Source organism: Hyla sarda, chromosome 2, assembly GCF_029499605.1.
Source record: "Hyla sarda isolate aHylSar1 chromosome 2, aHylSar1.hap1, whole genome shotgun sequence".
NCBI classification, from domain to species: Eukaryota; Metazoa; Chordata; class Amphibia; order Anura; family Hylidae; genus Hyla; species Hyla sarda.
This window is the reverse complement of record NC_079190.1, coordinates 73,235,916-73,256,880: the sequence shown is the minus strand read 5'-3', so window position 1 is coordinate 73,256,880 and position 20,965 is coordinate 73,235,916. Positions and strand designations below refer to the sequence as shown.

Genomic DNA, 20,965 nt, shown 5'->3' with positions numbered 1-20,965 from the left:
GCATCACATGCTTGAAACAATCTTATTTATCCACAATTTTTTGAAAGGGTGACCATCTTTGAGTTTGGTGTGACATTATGTCCAATTTGTTTGTTTTTTTTTCCCTCCCTTTTTTTGGTTTAGTTCCAATACACTCAAAGGGAATAAACGTGTATAGCAAAACATGTTACTGCAATCCTTTTCTGTGAGAAATACTTCATTTTATTTTCATTTCACGGGTGCTACAGGGGTGTGGAAATTTAATTAAAAAAACTACCCTATAATAGCCGTAACTATGTACTATAAGGATACCTTTTTTATTTTTCATTAACATATTCTCCAAAACAAATTTCTATATATATATAGAGAGAGAGAGAGAGAGAGAGAGAGAGAGAGAGAGAGAGAGAGAGAGAGAGAGAGAGAGAGAGAGAGAGAGATGAAATTTAAATAGTAAAAGATAATTTAACAAATTTGGTGGTTTTCTTTTCTACGCCAACATGTTGTTTTGATACTTTAGGCCGGCCTGATTACAGCAACACCAGATTTGTATAGTTTCCATCATGTTTTACTAATTATAAAAAAAATCTGAACTTTTTAGAATTTTTTTAATTGTCATTTTTTGACCCCTGTAGCTTTTAAAAAATAACTTTTTTTTTCGCATACCAGGCTGTATGAGGGCTAATTTTTTGCATCATAATCTGTTTTTTGAATCGATACCATTTTGGTATTGATCTGACTTTTAAAATCGCTTTTTAATTTTTTTTTTTTTCTGGGATATTATAAAAATTGCAATTCTGTGGTTTGGTATTTTTTTTTTTAATTTTTTTTTACATTTATGTCATTTACCGTATGGGATACATAATGTTATATTTTAATAGTTAATACACTACTAGGTTTATTTTTATGTTTACATGTTTTATATAGGAAAAGGGGGTGATTTGAACTTTTAACATGGAAGGGGTTAATTTGTATTTTTTTTTTACTTTTATAAAAACTTTTTTTTTTTTTTACACTTTATTAGACTTTTTAGGGGGATTCATTAGATTCCTCATACAGATCAATAGAGTTCTATTGAACTCCATTGATCTGTGTGCTCTGTGATACATTGATAGAGCCTAGTTCAGCCAGGCTCTATCCAAGATAGAGCCACGGGACAGCAAAGAACAGAGGTAAGCCCTCTGGCTACCTCTATAGGGGATCGCCCCCTCGCGATTGTGCTGCGGGGGGGGGGGGATGTTGTTCGATCCACCCCACCAGGGAGCATTCACATGTCCCTTTAGACCCTAAGATCTAAAGGGTTAATAGGCAGCTGCGGCGATCGCCGCATGCTGGCTAATAGGGGCAGGCCCCCAGCTATCATGCCCCCTCCCATAGGCTTGCATTGAGTGGGCAGAGCGTGATGTCACATGGGGACGGGACCGTGACGTCACAATGCTCCGGTCCCCGTGATCGCCAGTAATCAGACCCGGAGCGAACATGCTCTGCGACTGATTATAACGGGGTGCTGCATGCAAGATCTTGGGGGGTCCCCTGCGCCGGGACCCCCGCGATCAGGCATCTTATCCCATATCCTTTGGATAGGGGATGAGATGTCTTAACGCCTGAGTACCCCTTTAAATAAACTGTATCTGTCTACTTAACTATTGTGTGTGTGAACCTATTTATTTGCGCAATCTTAGAATCCATGGTAAAACAGATACGGTACTTTTGCAGTAAACCACATGAATTTTCCCTTAGGCTGCTTTATGTGAACTCGGCCTTATCTTGTTTAATTTTCCTTCACAGGTTTATCAGGAGGTTTGGGGATTGTTGAATGATATAATTTATGAGGCCATTATTGAGAGACAAGTCAATAACTGGGCCTCAGCCTGTTTTTTGTTTTCTTTCCTGAGCCATAATAAATAGTATAAGGTAAAGGGGAGTAATTAACAGTTGTATTAACCTCTCAATGAGACAGTAGGGAGTATCTATGGTTTACGTTTTAATTATCTGGACCTGTGCAAGCCTTCCTTGGTGTAGGCCTGCCTGATGTGGTTGCCACATCAAGGTCAAGAATGAATAAAGAGGTAGCTACACATGTTTTCAGCTCTCTCCATTTACTTGTACAGTATACAAGTTTTGGAAACTGATATGCACACTTAGCTGTTTCCAAAACCCCAATTGACCACTCCACTTCTCTTTTTTTTTTATTTGTCTTAATCTAGTGACCTGATGAAGTGATCTAGTGACTTTGATGAAGCTATGACAGCTGTGGCGGTGAATTCTAACCAACATAATTGAATTTTTTAGGGTCTTTTGGGGGTTCTGCCATTATTTTTTGCATCATTATTTGTAAACCAAGATTTGCACCTCTTCTGTGTTTTGGACCTACTCCTAGCTATGGCTGACACCTTCTTTAATGTCTGATTTTGTTTAATCATCTTAATTGTAAAGTACAGTGGAATATGTTAACACAATGTAAACAAAAATATTTTACTATTATTAGTTACATTAGTTTACATACTTTAGGTCGTCTTAGAAAAACGTATTAAGTATTAGAAAAACGGTATATACTAGTAAAATCAGCAACTGTAGTTTTGTCTCTTGCTTTTATTTGCATTTTGATTTAGCAGCAGAACGAGATATAAATTTTTGACTACATATAAACACCAGCTGTTTCCACTACATATAGTGAAAGCAGTCCTTAAAGGGTTACTCTGCCGGAAAACATCTTATCCCTCGGCAGGCGATAGAAAAGAAACATTACCACAATAAGAGAGCTTTTAGAGAATTATAAAACTCTTTCAAGATGGGAATGTGTGGTAAAGATGTTGGTTGTTCCTAGTCAGCTGTGTGTAAACCGTAATGCAAGTATAAAGGCTGAAAAATGAAAAAGCTATTCTTGCCAAATACATCTTATATTAGGGGATAAGATGTCTGCTCGCGGAGGGGCGCGCCGCTGGGACACCCCCCCCCCTCCCCTCCCCGCGATCTCCGTGCAGCACCAGCATTCTATGTGGGGCTGCGTCTCCCGTCTCGGAAACCTCTGTTTCGGGGACTGGATACGTGACGTCACGCCATTCCCCCTCGTGACATCATGCCACGCCCCCTTCATTCATGTCTATGGGATGGAGCGTAACGGAAGTTAGTGGTGAGTCTCTGGCTACTGAACTCATTTGCTATGAAACAGGCACAACTCCTGTGCTCACTTCATAGACATGTTATAAATGTATGATGCAGCATGCAAAGAAGTTTTCTACAGTGATGTACATTTATGGTGCATGTCCTTAAAGACAATCTGTCATTAGTGTCACCTTCACTAACCTGTTGGTACAGGCTGGTAGGATGGGTGACACTGATTGAAATGATACTTGCCTATTCCTGGATTGGGCGCCGTTATCCACCTTATTCGGGCAACAGGCTTGGTGCACAGGCAACACTCTCGGAGCATGCTGACGTCACACTGTTGCTTCTTCACTTGGCCTGGCTGCGAGCAGGCTTGTAGAAGCATGAATAAATTGACCATTTCCGTTCATAAGATGTGTTCCGATTCAGACTAATGGTGTCACACTGTGTAAAAACCAATTGGCAATTTATTCATACATTTCCAGGAGGAGTAACAGAGGAAAAATAAGTAAAGATCATTGTTATTAGAAAAGGCCCAATGTAAAATTGTTTGAATATTTAGTGTATATTGTCTGATAATTGTCTTTTATCCTCAAAATTGTACAGTGCTGCATAATTTGTTGGCATAATAATAGCAACAACAATAATAATATATTTTTATTATGCTCCAGCACTGCTCATTTTGTAGAGTAAAAGTATTTCCTTTTAATATATAGTTATCATAATAAATATAGTTATATTTTTTAACATGTTCTCTTACTATGTTTGGTATTTATGGTAACTGTAGACTGCACTATTGAAACGTAGGCTCGTTTGGATGCGTATAAATAAAAGGACTATGATAAATGGCTGTGGTATTGTCCCTCCTGCTGCACACACTAAACAAATGCTATACCACCCTCTTTGTAGATTCATTTATGCTGATGATTTAACACTTACGTCACATATGAGAGTCAATATTTAAACAGTGGAATCATGCAAAACAACTGAAAGAAGAATATATTCTCTAGATGGCGACCATAACAAGTAAACATGTCGGTGTCAATGACAAAGTGAAAACAAAATGTTAGAAATATTTACTAATTTAAAAGGAAAAACTAAAATCTATTTAGACCCTTTACTCAGTTAAAGCATCTTTAGTAGTTATTGCAGCCTTCAGTCTTCTTGAAGATGATACCACAAGGTTTACACACCTGGATTGGAGAATTTTCTGCCATTCTTATCTGCAGATCCTCTCAAGATTTGTCAGGTTGAATGGGGACGGTCAGTGGAAGCCATTTTCAAGTCTCTCCAGAAATGTCTAATTGGCTTTAAGTCAGGACTCTGGCTGGGTCACTCAAGGTCATTTACAGAGTTACTTTGTTCTGGCTGTAAGCTAAGGGTCATTGAGAGAGATTTATCAAAACCTGTCCAGAGGAAAATTTGCTGAGTTGCCCATAGCAACCAAACAGATCGCTTTTTTAATTTTTCAGAGGCCTTTTCAAAAATGAAAGATGAGATCTGATTGGTTGCTTTGGGCAACTCGGCAACTTTTCCTCTGGACAGGTTTTGATAAATCTTTCTCCTTGTCTTGTGTGAAGGGGAACCTTCTGGCCACTCTATGGTCCAAAGCACTCTAGATCAGGTTTTAATTGAAAATGTCTATGTACTTAGCTCCAGTCTTAGTCTCAGTCTTAGCTTCTCCAGATCTGTGCCTCCACACAATCCTACCTCTGAGCTTTACAGGCAGTCAACCCCCCCCCCTCCCCCACAACCAAGTGTACTTTTGTCTTTACATAGTTGAGCTGACCACAAAATCACACACAAATTATCAATGGAAACAAACCTGTGGTACAATGTACCGTTTACCCGAGTGGAACATGCAGGTCTCCCGGTTCTTGCACCTAGCGCACATCCTGTGCCATCACTCGGTGCAGACCTCGTTAGTAGCTAGCGATGATCCGGGCAGAAAGCTACCGCCAAGATAATCGTGAAGACCTCCTGGTTCTTGCACACAATATACTGCTGGTAACAATAGAGTGTGCAGACCTCGAAGCTGTGGGATATAACTGCTGATGGATGGAGAGATCCTGCCCGCTTGGGGTATTGCTGCAGTCGGAGTATTCCAGAACCGTAAAAAAATTTCACTGGCGTCCTTGTGATAGTGGAGCGTGCCAAGATAGAACTTCCAATGTGTACAGATGATTAATTTGGTACAATGTCTTCTAAATGCTGACATTACTGAAGAAGGTTCCTATGGTAGAACCAAAACACATCTAATGTAACAGCACCAGCAGTACCATAAACAGTTTGTACCAAATTAATAATCTGTACATATTGGAAGTTTTATCTTGGCACGCTCTGCTCTGCTAAGGACGCCAGTGAAATTTTTACCAGTTCCGGAATACTACGACTTCTGCGATACCCCAAGCAGGCAGGATCTCTCCATCCATCAGCAGCCATAGCAGCCATCCATCTCCCATAGCTTCAAGGTCTGCAGACTTTATCGTTACCAGCAGTACGTTGTGTGCAAGAACCAGGAGGTCTGCACGATCATCAAGCGTGAGCAGCGATTACGAGCTTCATTTCTTGGCAGGAGCTTTATACCTGAATCATCTCTAGCTAACATCTCCGCTAACTAGGTCTGCACTGAGTGATAGCACCGTATGTGCACAAGGTGCAAGAACCAGGAGACCTGCATGCTTGACTCGGGTGAGCGGTACATTGTACCACATGTTTGTTTCTATTACTTGCAGTAGAGTATACTCCACAATAGACTGGGAACATTTATCAAATACAGTACAAACAAGCTGTCTCTCCTTTTGAACTATGAGATTTTCTTGACAACAATTCTGAATTTGGTATAATTTTATCTATAGGCATTTTTATTTTTAATTTCCCATATATTAAAAAAAAAATTTATGGTAATATTTTATTTTAGGATTATTGTTGCCACACTAACAAGGGCCCTTTTGGTGTTGACAGTATTTTCATCTTTACATTTTTTATTTAAATGTTTATTGTAATTTTTAATTGTAACTTGATTAAATTGTAAATTAATTGTTGTGCCTTATATTGTAGATCTTGAGCGCCAGGTACTGTTTTTGCATTTTTTCGACACCTAAGGTATGGGTGAATACTGGCTAGCCCACTCTAGTCAATTGCATTTTTTGGTCAGAGAGCCATCTCCCCTTTCATTAGTTTTTTTTTTTTGCCCATAACAACCTTTGGTAAAGTGAAAGCTGAGCTTTGATTAGTTGCTATAGGCAGACAGTGTTGGATTCAGATTAATAAATCTGGGCCTATGGCTTTATTAAAATTAACACACTGGTTTAAAATTAGTCCCACAACACAAAAAGGGTGGCCTTCATCCTATATTATGAATGTTGTCATGTGTAAACCAATGCGACATGAGCTGCAACAATTATATGGCTAGTGTCACGGTGAATAAAGTGCAGAATGTTGCAATATTGCAATAAGCCAAAGGGCATGTAAAACAGTAATACAAAAGTTACAAACTCCTATTAAAAGACCGCTGAAGATGGCATCTATTTCAATGAGCATTTAAGCTGAAACTTCTAGTCAAAGAATTTAAGGTAAAACAAACGCCTGGTAGAGCTTCCAGGCATGCCTTTCATTGCAGCTGATCATTGCGGCTCTGTACAGTCAGACACCCTGTGAGACCAGCATATCTTTTTAAACAAGTTTTTTTTTTTTTTTGCCAAAAGTGGTAAAAATAAAAACTTAAATAGGACCATCATAGCCCCCATAAGCAGCCTTTGAAAATCCATCTGAGAGCTGCAAAAACACTACACAAACAATGAGCCCCTGTGCTTGTTTCTGGTGTCTGAACAGGTTACATGGTTAGAGAAGCAGTGAATATATAGGAGGGAGGTGTGTGTGCCTCAGCCAATCGGGGACAGTCACACATTGCAGACTAAAGCGTGGCTGTCTGAGCTGGGGAGAATGGATTGTGATGTTGCAAAGTGACCTGTCGGGCCCAGAAAACTGGGCAACGACATTCATTGTGTGTGATTAAAAACTACTGGACATCCTGCCTGGAGGAAAGGCTGAGATAAACAGGGTATGGACTCAGCGAAGATTACACTTTACATGTGCAGCTATATAAAGGTAATTTCATTTGGCTGAAGTCCGTGTTTAGGTGTTTCAAATGGAGTGTAGCATTCAAGTAAATTTTATTTTTGTATAGTAAAAATTAGCCAGCTGCTGAAACAGTTTTCCATTTATCAAGAACACGTTTGTCAACGTTAATGTAAATATTGTCTCTCTACTTTTTACTTGCTGGCAGATCCTATCTGTGACAATATTTAATTTTATTGTACTTAAAGGAAACTAATCATCAGATATAACATGGCAACGCGTTATATATGGTAAAATCTGTATCCTCACCATCCCGGGGGACATTTTTTTTCCCCCAGAGATGGTGAAAATATGAAGTCATAAAGTCCAACAACACCCCCTCCCACACACACACCCCCCGACCATCCTGCAAGTAGTATACTGGGCGAGGACTTATACTTTCCAGAACACGTCCCTCTGGCCGTGGCCCCACGCGGCTTGATTGATGGCTTACATCATCGCTCTCCTTCCTAAGCAGACAGAGCAGAGCGGTGATGCGAGCCGTTAATCAAGCCGATTGGGGCAGGGCCATGGCCGAAGCGTCAGGTGCCAGTAAGTATAAATCCCTGCCCAAGGGACTATATTAGGATTACTAGGATTACTATGCCTTTAAACAATATGGGGAAGCCGATATGATGATGTCATGTCTTTGGAAGCTTCTGATAGGATAACAGAGTTAGAGACACACTTGAGGATGTATTTTAATGCATCCTTGAGTGCAATTTCCAGATACCTGCGGGTTCCTCGTTCATCTATACAAACAATTATACACAAGTACAAACCAGATGGGAATGTCCAGCCATCATATCACTCAGGAAGGAGACGGGTTCTGTGTCTCAGAGATGAATGGTCTTTGGTCCGACATGTGCATATTAACCCAAGAACAAAAGCAAAAGACCTTGTGAAGATGCTGGCTGAAACTGGTAAGATTGTGTCATTATCCATAGTGAAATGAGTACTGTATCAACATGGGCTGAAAGGCCACTCTGCCAGGAAGAAGCCATTACTCCAAAAGAAACATATAAAAGCCAGATTAAAGGGGTACTCCAGTGGAAAGCTATTTATTTTTATTTTTAAATCAACTGGTGCTACAAAGTTAAACAGATAAGAACTATTTTTAAATAGAAGTAATTTACTAATCAGATGCTGTATGCTCCACCGGAAGTTATTTTCTTTTTTAATTTATTTTCTTTCTGACCACAGTGCTCTCTGCTGACCCCTCTGTCCATGTCAGGAACTATCCAGAAGAGGAACAAATCCCATAGCAAATTTTTCCTGCTCTGGACAGTCCCTGACACGGTCAAAGGTGTCAGCAGAAAGCACTGTGGTCAGACAGAAAATAAATGTAAAAAGAAAAGCACTTCCTGTTGAGCATACAGAAGCTGATAAGTACTGGAAGGATTAAGATTTTTAAACAGAAGTAATGTTACCAATCAGTTAAAATTTCTAGGATTTAAAAAAAATGTTTTCCCCGGAGTATCCCTTTTAATGTTTGCAAATGCACATATTAAAAAGACATACATTTTTGGAGACATGTCCTGTGGTCTGACGAAACTAAAACTGAAATGTTTGGCCTTAATGACCATCATTACGTTTGGAGGAAAAAGGGACAAGCTTGTAAGGCTTAAAAACACCATCTCAACTATGAAACACAGGGGTGCCAGCATCATGTTGTGGGGTTGTATTGCTGCAGGAAGGACTGCTGCACTTCACAAAATAGATGGCATCATAAGAAAAAAAGATTTTGGTGCAATACTAAAGCAACATCTCAAGACATCAGCCAGGAAGTTAAAGGTTGGTCAGAAATGGGTCTTCCACATGGACAATGACCCAAAGCATATTGTCAAACTGGTTACAATATGGCTTAAAGGGGTATTCCAGGAATTTTTTTTATTTGACTATGCTACAGGGGCTGTAAAGTTAGTGTAGTTCATAATATAGTGTCTGTACCTGTGTGTGACGGTTTTCTTACAATTCTTCTGTGATTTTCACCCCAATATTTATTTTTAACAGTATGCAAAATGACTGTTGTCTCAGATTTTTTTTTCCAGGTTGCAATGCAGCCGAGACCTGACTCACTAGTAAGCTGATGACAGGGAGCCTGGCTGCTTCAATGGGGGGAGGGATCACTTGGTGGGAGAGAGATCAATCTGCAACTAATGCAACAGCTACAGGCACCCTGATTGAAAACCACAGGTCTTTTGAATGGATGCAGCTCACTTATGTTTAATGGTGGGCTGATGTGTGAGAGGGAGGAAAATGGAATAGTGGGATTTGTAGTCAATAAAAGAAAAGTCAAACAGGAAATACCAGTTCACAAAAAAGCTAGCCACAATATTATGGTAATCTCACAACATAGCCATTTAGCTCCAAGACAAGTGCAGATCCTTCCTAAACCATGTCCATTACTGTCTGCCAGGTAAATACTAAAATAACCTTATGGTGGATAACCCCTTAAGGACCCAGCCATTTTTTTGCACATCTGACCACTGTCAGATTACTCTGTCACTTTTTTTATTCTGGAATGCTTTTACTTTTCATTCTGATTCCGAGATTTTTTTGTGTGACATATTCTACGTTATGTTAGTGGTAAATTTTGGCCGATACTTGATGAAAAATTTGATGAAAACATTTTAAATTTAGCATTTTTCTAACTTTGAAGCTCTCTGCTTGTAAGGAAAACAGACATTCCAAATAAAATATATTTTGATTCACATATACAATATGTCTGCTTTATATTTTCATCATAAAGTTGACATGTTTTTACTTTTGGTAGACATCAGAGGGCTTCAAAGTTCAGCAGCAATTTTCCAATTTTTCACAACATTTTCAAAATCAGAATTTTTCAGGGACCAGTTCAGTTTTGAAGTGGATTTGAAGGGCTTTCTTATAAAAAAAAAAATACCCCACAAATGACCCCATTATAAAAACTTCACCCCTCAAAGTATTCAAAATGACATTCAGAAAGTTTGTTAACCCTTTAGGTGTTTCACAGGAATAGCAGCAAAGTGAAGGAGAAAATACAAAAACCTTCATTTTTTTACACTTGCATGTTCTTGTAGACCCAGTTTTTGAATTTTTACAAGGGGTAATAGGAGAAAAGGTCCCCCAAAATTTGTAACCCAATCTCTCTCGAGTAAGGAAATACCTCATATCTGTATGTCAAGTGTTCGGCGGAGTAGAGGGCTCAGAAGGGAAGGAGCGACAATGGGATTTTGGAGAGTGAATTTTGCTGAAATGGTTTTTGGGGGGCATGTCACATTTAGGAAGCCCCTACGGTGCCAGAACAGCAGAAGACCCCCACATGGCATACCATTTTGAAAACAAAACCCCTCAAGGCACGTAACAAGGGGTCCAGTGAGCTTTAACACCCCACAGGTGTTTGAGGACTTTTCTTTAAAGTCGGATGTGTAAATGAAAAAAAAAAATTTCACTAAAGTGCAGTTTTTTCCCCAAATTTACCACTTTTACAAAGGGTAATGGGAGAAAATGCCCCCCAAAATTTGTAACCCCATCTCTTCTGAGCATGTAAATACCCTAAGTTAGGACGTAAAATGCTCTGCAGGCGACTACAATGCTCAGAAGAGAAGGAGTCACATTTGGCTTTTGGAAAGCAAACTTTGCTGAAATGGTTTTTGGGGGGCATGTCGCATTTAGGAAGCCCCTATGGTGCCAGAACAGCAACAAACAAAAAAACCCACATGGCATACTATTTTGGAAACTACACCCCTCAAGGAACATAACCAGGGGTTACTGTGAGCCTTAACACCCCAGGAGAAAATGAGAAATTTGTAACCCCATTTCTTCTTAGTATGGATTGACGTCAAGGGCTCTGCTGGTGCACTACAATTCTCAGAAGAGAAGGAGCGCCATTGAGCTTTTTGAAAGAGAATTTGTTTGGATTGGAAGTCGGGGGCCATGTGCGTTTACAAAGCCCCCGTGGTGCCAGAACAGTGGACCCCCCCACATGTGACCCCATTTTGGAAACTACACCCCTCACAGAATTTATTAAGGGGTGCAGTGAGTATTTACACCCCACTGGCATTTGACAGATCTTTGGAACAGTGGGCTGTGCAAATGAAAAATTAAATTTTTTCATTTTCACGGATCACTGTTCCAAAAATCTGTCAGACCCCTGTGAGGCGTAAATGCTCACTGTACCTCTTATTACATTACTTGAGGGGTGTAATTTCCAAAATGGGGTCACATGTGGGGGGGGGGGGGTCCATTGTTCTGGCACTATGGGGCCTTTGTAAACACACGTGGCCTTCAATTCCGGACAAATTTTCTCTTCAAAATTCCAATGGCGCTTCTCTGCTGAGCATTGTAGTTCGCCCGTAGAGCTATTTACATCCACATATGGGGTATGTTCTTACTCAGAAGAAATGGGGTTACAAATTTTGGGGGGCTTTTTTTCCTATTTTCCCTTGTGAAAATAAAAAAATTTAGGGTAACACCAGCATTTTAGTGAAAAAAAATTATTTGTTTTTCATTTTCTCATCAAACTTTAATGAAAATTCGTCAAACACCTGTGAGGTGTTAAGGCTTACTATACCCCTTGTTACGTTCTGTGAGGGGTGTCGTTTCTAAAATGGGGTCACATGTGGGTGGGTATTTTTTTGCGTTTGTCAGAACCGCTGTAAAATTAGCCACCCCTGTGCAAATCACCAATTTAGGCCTCAAATGTACATAGTGCACTCTCACTCCGAATTGTGTTACAAATTTTGGGGGTCTTTTTTGCCTTTACCGCTTGTGAAAATAAAAAGTATGGGGAAACACCAGCATGTTAGTGTAAAAAATAAAAACATTTTTACACTAACAGGCTGGTATAGCTCCCAACTTTTCCTTTTCATAAGGGGTAAAAGGAAAAAAGCCCCCCAAAATTTGTAGTGCAATTTCTCTCGAGTACGGAAATACCCCTTATGTGGCCCTAAACTGTTTCCTTGAAATACGACAGGGCTCCGAAGTGATACGCATTTGAAGACTACATAGGGATTGCATAGGGGTGGACATTGGGAATCACTGGCGTAGAATACCCCTAACAGGGTGCCTCCAGCTGTTGCTAAACTCCCAGCAAGCCTGGACAGTCGGTAGCTGTCTGGAAATGCTGGGAGTTATTTTGCAACAGCTGGAGGCTCTGTTTTGGAAACACTGGCGTACGATACGCTTTCCATTTTTATTGGGGGGGGACAGTGTAAGGGGGTGTATATGTAGTGTTTTACCCTTTATTTTGTGTTAGTGTAGTGTTTTTAGGGTACATTCACACTGGCGGGCGTTTACGGTGAGTTTCCCGCTAGGAGTTTGCACTGCGGCGAAAAATTTGCCGCAACCCAAACTTGAAGCAGAAAACGAACTGTAAACTTGCCCGTGTGAATGTACCCTGTACATTCACATGGGGGGGGGCAAACCTCCAGCTGTTTCAAAACTACAGCTACTACAGAAAGTAATAAAAATGCCTATAAGGATAGTTTTATAAAGTGATGACATCTCAAGTAGTCAGCGGAGGTCTGAGCAGTGCTGCAGGGCTGTGCTTAACAGGTGGCCAGGTTCCACTGTATAGGAAACAAAGAGAGAGGGATGCAACAACAAAGATTCCTTGTACCAAATGTGTCAGACAATCTTGTGTTTACATAAATGGTGTGTGGTGCCTAGTGTGGGATGATAGCTTGCTATGTCATACAGATTACTGCGAGGAGACACTTCATCCGCAGGTACCTGTGATGTAATCATCCACTCATTAACCACAGTTATTTAATCCAGAACAGTTTGCCTTACCCCTAACTATTTACTAGGGATCGACCGATTATCGGTTTGGCCGATATTATCGGCCGGTAATCACGATTTTGGGCATTATCGGTATCGGCAAATACCTTGCCCATAAGCCAATAATGCCCCAACCCCCGCACCGCCCCCACCGGCCCGACGCACCGCCCCAGCCCCATTGCCTCCACCATCCCCGGTTTTATTATTTCCTGTTCCCAGGGCTCCTGCTGCGTCCTGCGTTACGCTGTGCGCAATGACGAGTGATGTGACGTGCGCGACGTGAGTCACAGTCAGTGCGCACAGTGACAGCTCAGGAGGACGCCACCGGAGCCAGATGTAGAGTGGACCCCGGGCACAGGTAATTATAAAACCGGGGATGGGGGAGGCAATGGGGCCGGGGCGGTGGGGGGTGCGGCGTGGCGGTAGGGGGCACAGAGCGGTGCGGCGGTGGGGGGAGAGGTGTGGGGGTAGCAGGTGGAGAGTAGCAGGTGGCGGCGGCGGTCTATGGCACCGCAAAAGCCACTGCATTGCATTGATTTAAAGCGCCCGCTTTAAATCAATGATCTGCAGCGGTGTCGCGGGGGGATAAATAGCCGATAACTTATACCGGAATATCGGTATAAGTTATCGGCTATCGGCCCTAACCTCCACTGATTATCGATATCGGCCCTAAAAAAAACGATATCGGTCGATCCCTACTATTTACCATAGGGTTAGTGATAAGGCAGAAATTGTGAGAAAATGGCCCTGATTTACTATTGTAAACCCGACATGTTTTGTCCCGTTGTGAGCCAGATTCTGGTGCATTGCGCCAGAAATTCTGTCTGTGCCAGAATTTGCACTAGAATAAAAAAAACAAAATAAAAAAAAAAAAACCTGTCCAACTCTCCGTTTTACTGAAAAAAGACCTAAAAAGGGTGTGACCGGTGGGGAAAGGTGGCGTGGTCACTAAAAGGGGCGTGTCCATGTCATTTAAAAAAAATCACAACATATTTACGTAGGTTTCCACATTGAGGGATTTGAACTGAGGAAAACCCCACAGTTGCAAAATGTAGGGGACCATTAGTAAATACTGTGAAAAAAAATATCTGTTGGGGGGGGGAAAAAAAACTCACAAAGAAAACTAAACTACACTCCACTCTTAGTAAATCAGGAACAATGTCTCAGGTTGTTTCTCCCATGAAAAAGGGTTTATCAAGGGACTCTCTTAGGGCCAATAGACCTATCTTACAGTGATGGAAAATCCTGGAACTTTAGATGGGAATGCCACTTTGTGCCAAATATTCTGTAGACCTGCTATATGTCTGTGATTAGTACTACCTGTATTAGTTCTATACTAAACAAGTAATTCTATGAAATGTTTAATAAAATCTGGAAGCTTAGTAAACATGCTACTTTATTGTGCTTTATAGTATCTGCTTATCTTCCGATGTGGGGCCTAGCTTGAGACATTTTGTTTCCTTTACAACATATTATTTAATAATCTTAGTTTGGAAAAATTAAATATAACCATTAAAATTGTGGAAGAAATAGAAGTTGTTTTCTGTGAGCACTAAGTGTGAAATCAATATTTTCTATTTGGACAAAATTTTTTGATTATGCTGAAGCCAACACAAGCGTATTTCCATGCTTCAAATTACAGCAAAATGTAACAAAGGAGCACAAATGTCCCTAATCTCCCTGAAATCAGATTGTCTACACAATGTTCCACAGTAATGAACTGTGTTTATCTGTAAATAATGGAAAATTAAATTATCTACAGTTTACTTTTTCTATGAATAGTATTTGAGATATCGTATTTGTGGATTTACAAACAAAAATGCCAACATTGTTATCTACGGCTTAATTGATTTCGCTGTTCAGAAACTTTCTGTACCTGCAGGTTCATGAGGTGCTCAAATATACTTACTGAATTATTAAATATACATGTATTCTTTGAAGATGATAACCACTTGACATGGCAGGGTCAGTTTCTGAAGTGTTTGCACTAGGTTTTATTATTATTATAATTATAAAAAAAAATTTATATAGATAGCTTAGGCTAAAAAGCATTACTCATGTGGTGCATTCATTAAAGGAATAATGTTCTATTATTCACCCTTATATCCAATGTCTATATACAAATTTGAAAGGATACATCTCCGTTTTTGTTAGCTTTCGGTTTGATGTAGTAGCAGATGCATAAAAACCATCATTCTTAGACAGTGTAAAATTAACTAAGTCCGAAGATGATCTTTATCCTCACCATCCACAGAGGAAGTTTTTGCCCCCCAGGGATAGTGAGAATTTGAAGTTTGTAAGTTACCCCCACCATCCCGTAAGTAGTCCCCTGGACAGGGAGTTATACTTTCCAAGTCCCATCGCTCCAGCCATAGTGCCGTAGGGGCATCACTACAGCTGGAGCAGCAGGACTAGGCAAGTATAGATCACCCCCCAGGGGAATTACTTCTGGGGCGGCCTGGGCAACTTATATTCTCTCCATCCCTGGGGCAAAAACGTCCCCCGTGGACGTGTTATATGGTAAAATCTAATTCTTCCCTTTAAGAAATGTTAGACTGTCTGTAAAATGCAGCTTAAAATGGTGCCTTTAAGTATCCCTAATGCTGGGTGCTGCATCGTCCAGACCCTCTAACAGGCTATGCTAAGCAGAAGGGCTCCACTGTGCAGACAATTGTGGATCAAATGCAAGGATAAACCTTCGGAGAGCTATAGTTCAGGGAGGGGTTTAATGACTTTGCTATTTATGATGCTTATTGTATGAAAACTCTTTCTTGCGTGCTATGTATACTTTAAATCATGTTTTCATGTTTTTTTCCCCTTTGTACAGAGACTGAAGCCATTTTAAATGTATGTGTTATCAACAATGGAAAATCATAATCATCCTCCTCCACCGCTGGACACCACCCCACTACTAACTGATATTCCACTTCTGCCCACACCTATTGTCAATGGAGAAGGCAGCCAACAGGTAAGCTATTATAAATACTTTATTTTATCCCTTTGAACTTATTCTAAAAAATAGCTCTATTACAAATATTTTTCTTCATGATCTGCTTAAAAACAAAGCAATGTCACATTAGAACAGCCCCTTGGTAAAACCCCCTTCAATTAGTTATTATTACTGAGGGAAACTGATGGGCTATCATGTCGTTCTTGATCTCTTTTTGTCCTGAGTAGATGGTCAATAAACCTGTCACCTTATATTTCTTTATATCTTAACCCCTTAAGGACCCTTGACGTACGCGTACGTCATGACACCCTGGTACTTAAGGACCCATGACGTACGCGTACGTCATGGAGAATTCCGGCCCCCGCCGGGCGGGGTTCGGACCGGGATGCCTGCTGAAATCATTTAGCAGGCATTCCGTGCAAACGCCCAGGGGGGTCTTCAGACCCCCCCATGTCGTCGAATTCACACTTGTGATTTGCGCAATTCCGGGTCATTACGGGTCTATGGTGACCCGGAATATAAGGGGCATCGCGGTTGTCTAAGACACCCACGATCCCCCTGAAGGGATAGGAGTGAGGTGGCAGGGGTGCCACCCCTCCTATCCCTGCTATTGGTGGTCTAGATTCGACCACCAATAGCAGGTCAGGGGTGGGGGGGGTTAACTTTCGTTTTCCCCGTCCTGCCCACCCACAATAGGCGGGGCAGGACGGGGAAACGACGGGGATCGGCGCCGGAGTCCACTTACCCATCCGGGCGGGCGTCGGAGGCTGCGGGCGACGGAGATCGGCGGGCAGCGATGTCGTGCAGCTGGATCCGACGGAAGCCGGTGAGTTGCCTAGCAACATCTGGAGGGTACAGTTTGAGACCACTATATAGTGGTCTCTAACTGTAGCCCTCCAGATGTTGCAAAACTACAACTCCCAGCATGCCCAGACAGCTGTTTGGGCATGCTGGAATGTGTAGTTTTGCAACAGCTGGAGGGCTACAGTTAGAGACCACTATATAGTGGTCCCTAAACTGTAGCCCTCAAGATCTTGCAAAACTACAACTCCTAGCATGCCCAAACAGCTGTTTGCTGTCTGGGCATGCTGGGATTTGTAGTTTTGCAACAGCTGGAGGACCACAGTTTGGAGATCACTGTGGCCCTCCAGATGTTGCAAAACTGCAAATCCCAGCATGCCCAAACAGCTGTCTCACCATGCTGGGAGTTGTAGTTGCGTACCTCTAGCTGTTGCATAACTGCATCTCCCAGCATGCCCTTCAGCGATCAGTAAATACTGGGAGTTGTAGTTTTGCAACAGCTAGAGGCACACTGGTTGGAAAATACTGAGTTAGGTAACAGAACCTAACTGAAGGTTTTCCAACCAGTGTGCCTCCAGCTGTTGCAAAACTACAACTCCCAGCATGCACGGTCTGTCAGTACATGCTGGGAGTTGTAGTTTTGAAACAGCTGGAGGTTTGCCCCCCCATGTGAACGTACAGGGTACATTCACACAGGCAGGTTTACAGTAAGTTTCGCTGCAGCGCAAACTCCTAGCGGGAAACTCACCATAACACGCCAGTGTGAATGTACCCTAAAAACACTACACTACACTACACTAACACATAATAAAGGGTAAAATACAACATATACACCCCCTTACACTGTCCCCCCCCCCCCCCCCCCCCAATAAAAATTAAAAACGTATTGTATGGCAGTGTTTCCAAAATGGAACCTCCAGCTGTTGCAAAACAACAACTCCCAGCATTTCCGGACAGCCACTGACTGTCCAGGCATGCTGGGAATTTAGCAACAGCTGGAGGCACTCTGTTTGGCAATCACTGGTGTAGAATACCCCTATGTCCACCCCTATGCAATCCCTAATTTAGTCCTCAAATGCGCATGGGGCTTTCTTACTTCGGAGCCCTGTCGTATTTCAAGGAAACAGTTTAGGGCCACATATGGGGTATTTCCGTACTCGGGAGAAATTGCACTACAAATTTTGGGGGGCTTTTTCTCCTTTTACCCCTTATGAAAAGGAAAAGTTGGGGGCTACACAAGCTTGTTAGTGTAAAAAAATAAAAAAATTTACACTAACATGCTGGTGTTGCCCCATACATTTTTATTTTTGCACTACAATGCTCAGAAGAGGAGCGCCATTGGGATTTTGAAGAGAAAATTTGTCCAGAATTAAAGGAAATGTGTGTTTACAAAGCCCCCATAGAGCCAGAACAATGGACCCCCCCCCACATGTGACCCCATTTTGGAAACTACACCCCTCATGTAATAGAAGGGGTACAGTGAGCATTTACACCCCACAGGTGTCTGACAGATTTTTGGAACAGTGGTCCGTGAAAATGAAAAATGTAGCCCACTGTTCCAAAGATCTGTCAAATGCCAGTGGGGTGTAAATACTCACTGCACCCCTTATTAAATTCTGTGAGGGGTGTAGTTTCCAAAATGGGGTCACATGTGGTGGGGAGGGGGGGTTCCACTGCTCTGGCACCACGGAGGGCTTTGTAAACACACATGGCCCCCGACTTCTATTTCAAACAAATTCTGTCTCCAAAAGCTCAATGGCGCTCCTACTCTTCTGAGCATTTTAGTGCGCCAGCAGAGCACTTGACGTCCACACATTGGGTATTTCCATACTCAGAAGAGACGGGGTTACAAATTTTGGGGGTCATTTCTCTCATTACCCCTTGTAAAAATGTAAAATTTGGGGGAAAACCAGCATTTTAGTGAAAAAAAAATATATTTTTTCATTTACACATCCGACTTTAACAAAAAGTCGTCAAACACCTGTGAGGTGTTAAGGCTCACTGTACCCCTTGTTGCGTTCCTTGAGGGGTGTAGTTTCCAAAATGGTATGCCATGTGTTTTTTTTTTTGCTGTCCTGGCACCATAGGGGCTTCGTAAATGCGACATGCCCTGCAAAAACCATTTTAGCAAAATTCGCTTTTCAAAAGCCAAATGTGACTCCTTCTCTTCTGAGCATTGTAGTGCGCCAGCAGAGCACTTGACGTCCACACATGGGGTATTTCCATACTCAGAAGAGATGGGGTTACAAATTTTGGGGGGCATTTTGTCCTATTATCCCTTGTAAAAATTAAAAATTTGGGGGAAAACTAGCATTTTAGTGAAAAAAAAGAAATCATTTACACGTCCAAAAAGTCGTCAAACACCTGTGGGGTGTTAAGGTTCACTGGACCCCTTGTTACGTGCCTTGAGGGGTGTAGTTTCCAAAATAGTATGCCATGTGTTTTTTATTTTTTATTTTTATTTTTTTTGCTGTTCTGGCACCATAGGGGCTTTCTAAATGTGACATGCCCACAAAAACAATTTCAGAAAAACTCATTCTCCAAAATCCCACGCTCCTTCCCTTCTGAGCCCTCTACTGCGCCCGCCGAACACTTGACATACACATATGAGGTATTTCCTTACTCGAAAGAAAATGGGTTACACATTTTAGGAAGATTTCTCTCCTTTTACCCCTAGTAAAAATTCAAAAACTGGGTCTATAATAACATGCCAGTGTAAAAAATGAAGATTTTGAATTTTCTCTATCAATTTGCTGCTATTCCTGTGAAACACCTAAAGGGTGAATAAACCTTTTGAATGTCATTTTGAATACTTTGAGGGGGAATTTTTCACCAAGAAACAATGCAAGTATCGACAAAATTTTACCACTAACATAAAGTAGAATATGTCACAAAAAAAACTTTCTCGGAATCAGAATGAAAGGTGTAAACATCCCAGAGTTATTAATGTTTAAAGTGACAGTGGTCAGATGTTCAAAAAATGGCCGGGTCCTACAGTGAAAATTGGCTGGGTCCTTAAGGGGTTAAAGGGGTTATCCACCATAACAGGAACTACAACTCCCAGCATGTGTCATTCAGGAGTCCCCCCCTCCCCCTTCACATATAGAGATCATTCCCAGTATGAGATTTATTCCCCTGCAGTCCATACATCCCCAGCCTGTGCACCATCTCCTCCTCCCCTTCAGATAACACTTATCTTCTCTGTGTTTCTTGTCCTGTGCAGACCTGCGTCCTCTTAGAATACAGAGCAGGGGGGAGGGGAGGTGAGGAGCTGTGTACTCAGCTGGATGAGATGAGGGGGCGTGGCTTATTTTTCTCATGCAGACAGAGGAAAAAAAAAACAGACTCAGAACTGTGGACAACAGTAAAAGAAAACCCTCTGAACTACAGAACTTCCTGCCCAACAAACAGGTAAGAAAAACACATACATGCTGGCAAAACATATAAGGCTGGGTTCACACCACGTTTTGTTAAATACGGTTCCCGTATACGGCTGGGAGGAGGGGGGGCGGGGCTTAACCGGGAATCGTATTTAATGCATGTCTATGAGCACACTGAAGTGAACCGCAGCCTCCGGTCGGCTTCGTTTTCGGCCGTATGCGGTTTCCCGACCGCAGGCAAAAACGTGGTCGACCGCGATTTTTGCAAATCTGACCACTGTCACTTTAAGCATTAATAACTCTGGGATACTTTAACTTATGAATTTGATTCTGAGAATGTTTTTTGGTGACATATTCTACTTTGTTAGTGGTAAATTTTCATTGATACTTGCATCATTTCTTGGTGAAAAAATCCAAAATTTCATTAACCCCTTAAGGCGTTTTTGCATTTTCATTTTTTCCTCATCACCTTCTAAAAATCATAACGCTTTGAATTTTCCACATAAAATTCCATATGATGGTTTATTTCTTGCACCACCAATTCTACTTTGCAGTGACATTAGTCATTTCACCCAAAAATCCATGGCGAAACGGAAAAAAAATTCATTGTGCGACAAAATTTAAGAAAAAATGTCATTATGTAACTTTTGGGGGCTTCCGTTTATACGCAGTTCATTTTTCGGTAAAAATAACACCTTATCTTTATTCTGTAGGTCCATACGGTTAAAATGATACCCTACTTATATAGGTTTGATTTTGTCGTACTTCGTACCCTACCGGTATGAGGGCTCATTTTTTGCGCCGTGTTCTGAAGTTTTTATCGGTACCATTTATTTTTGTATTGATTGGACTTTTTCAGAACTTTTTA

General features: G+C 41.4%; 1 protein-coding gene across 4 annotated transcripts in view; it reads left to right on the top strand.

The window, feature by feature from the left end:
* Positions 1-20,965, top strand: part of FNDC3A (fibronectin type III domain containing 3A) — a 316,088-nt gene that overhangs the window by 42,843 nt on the left and 252,280 nt on the right. For all 4 annotated transcript variants that reach the window (XM_056562070.1, XM_056562071.1, XM_056562069.1 and 1 more), the window contains one exon: positions 15,794-15,934. In XM_056562070.1, coding sequence (XP_056418045.1) covers positions 15,812-15,934 — 123 coding nt within the window. In that variant the 5' untranslated portion in view covers positions 15,794-15,811. The remainder of the gene's footprint in view (positions 1-15,793; positions 15,935-20,965) is intronic.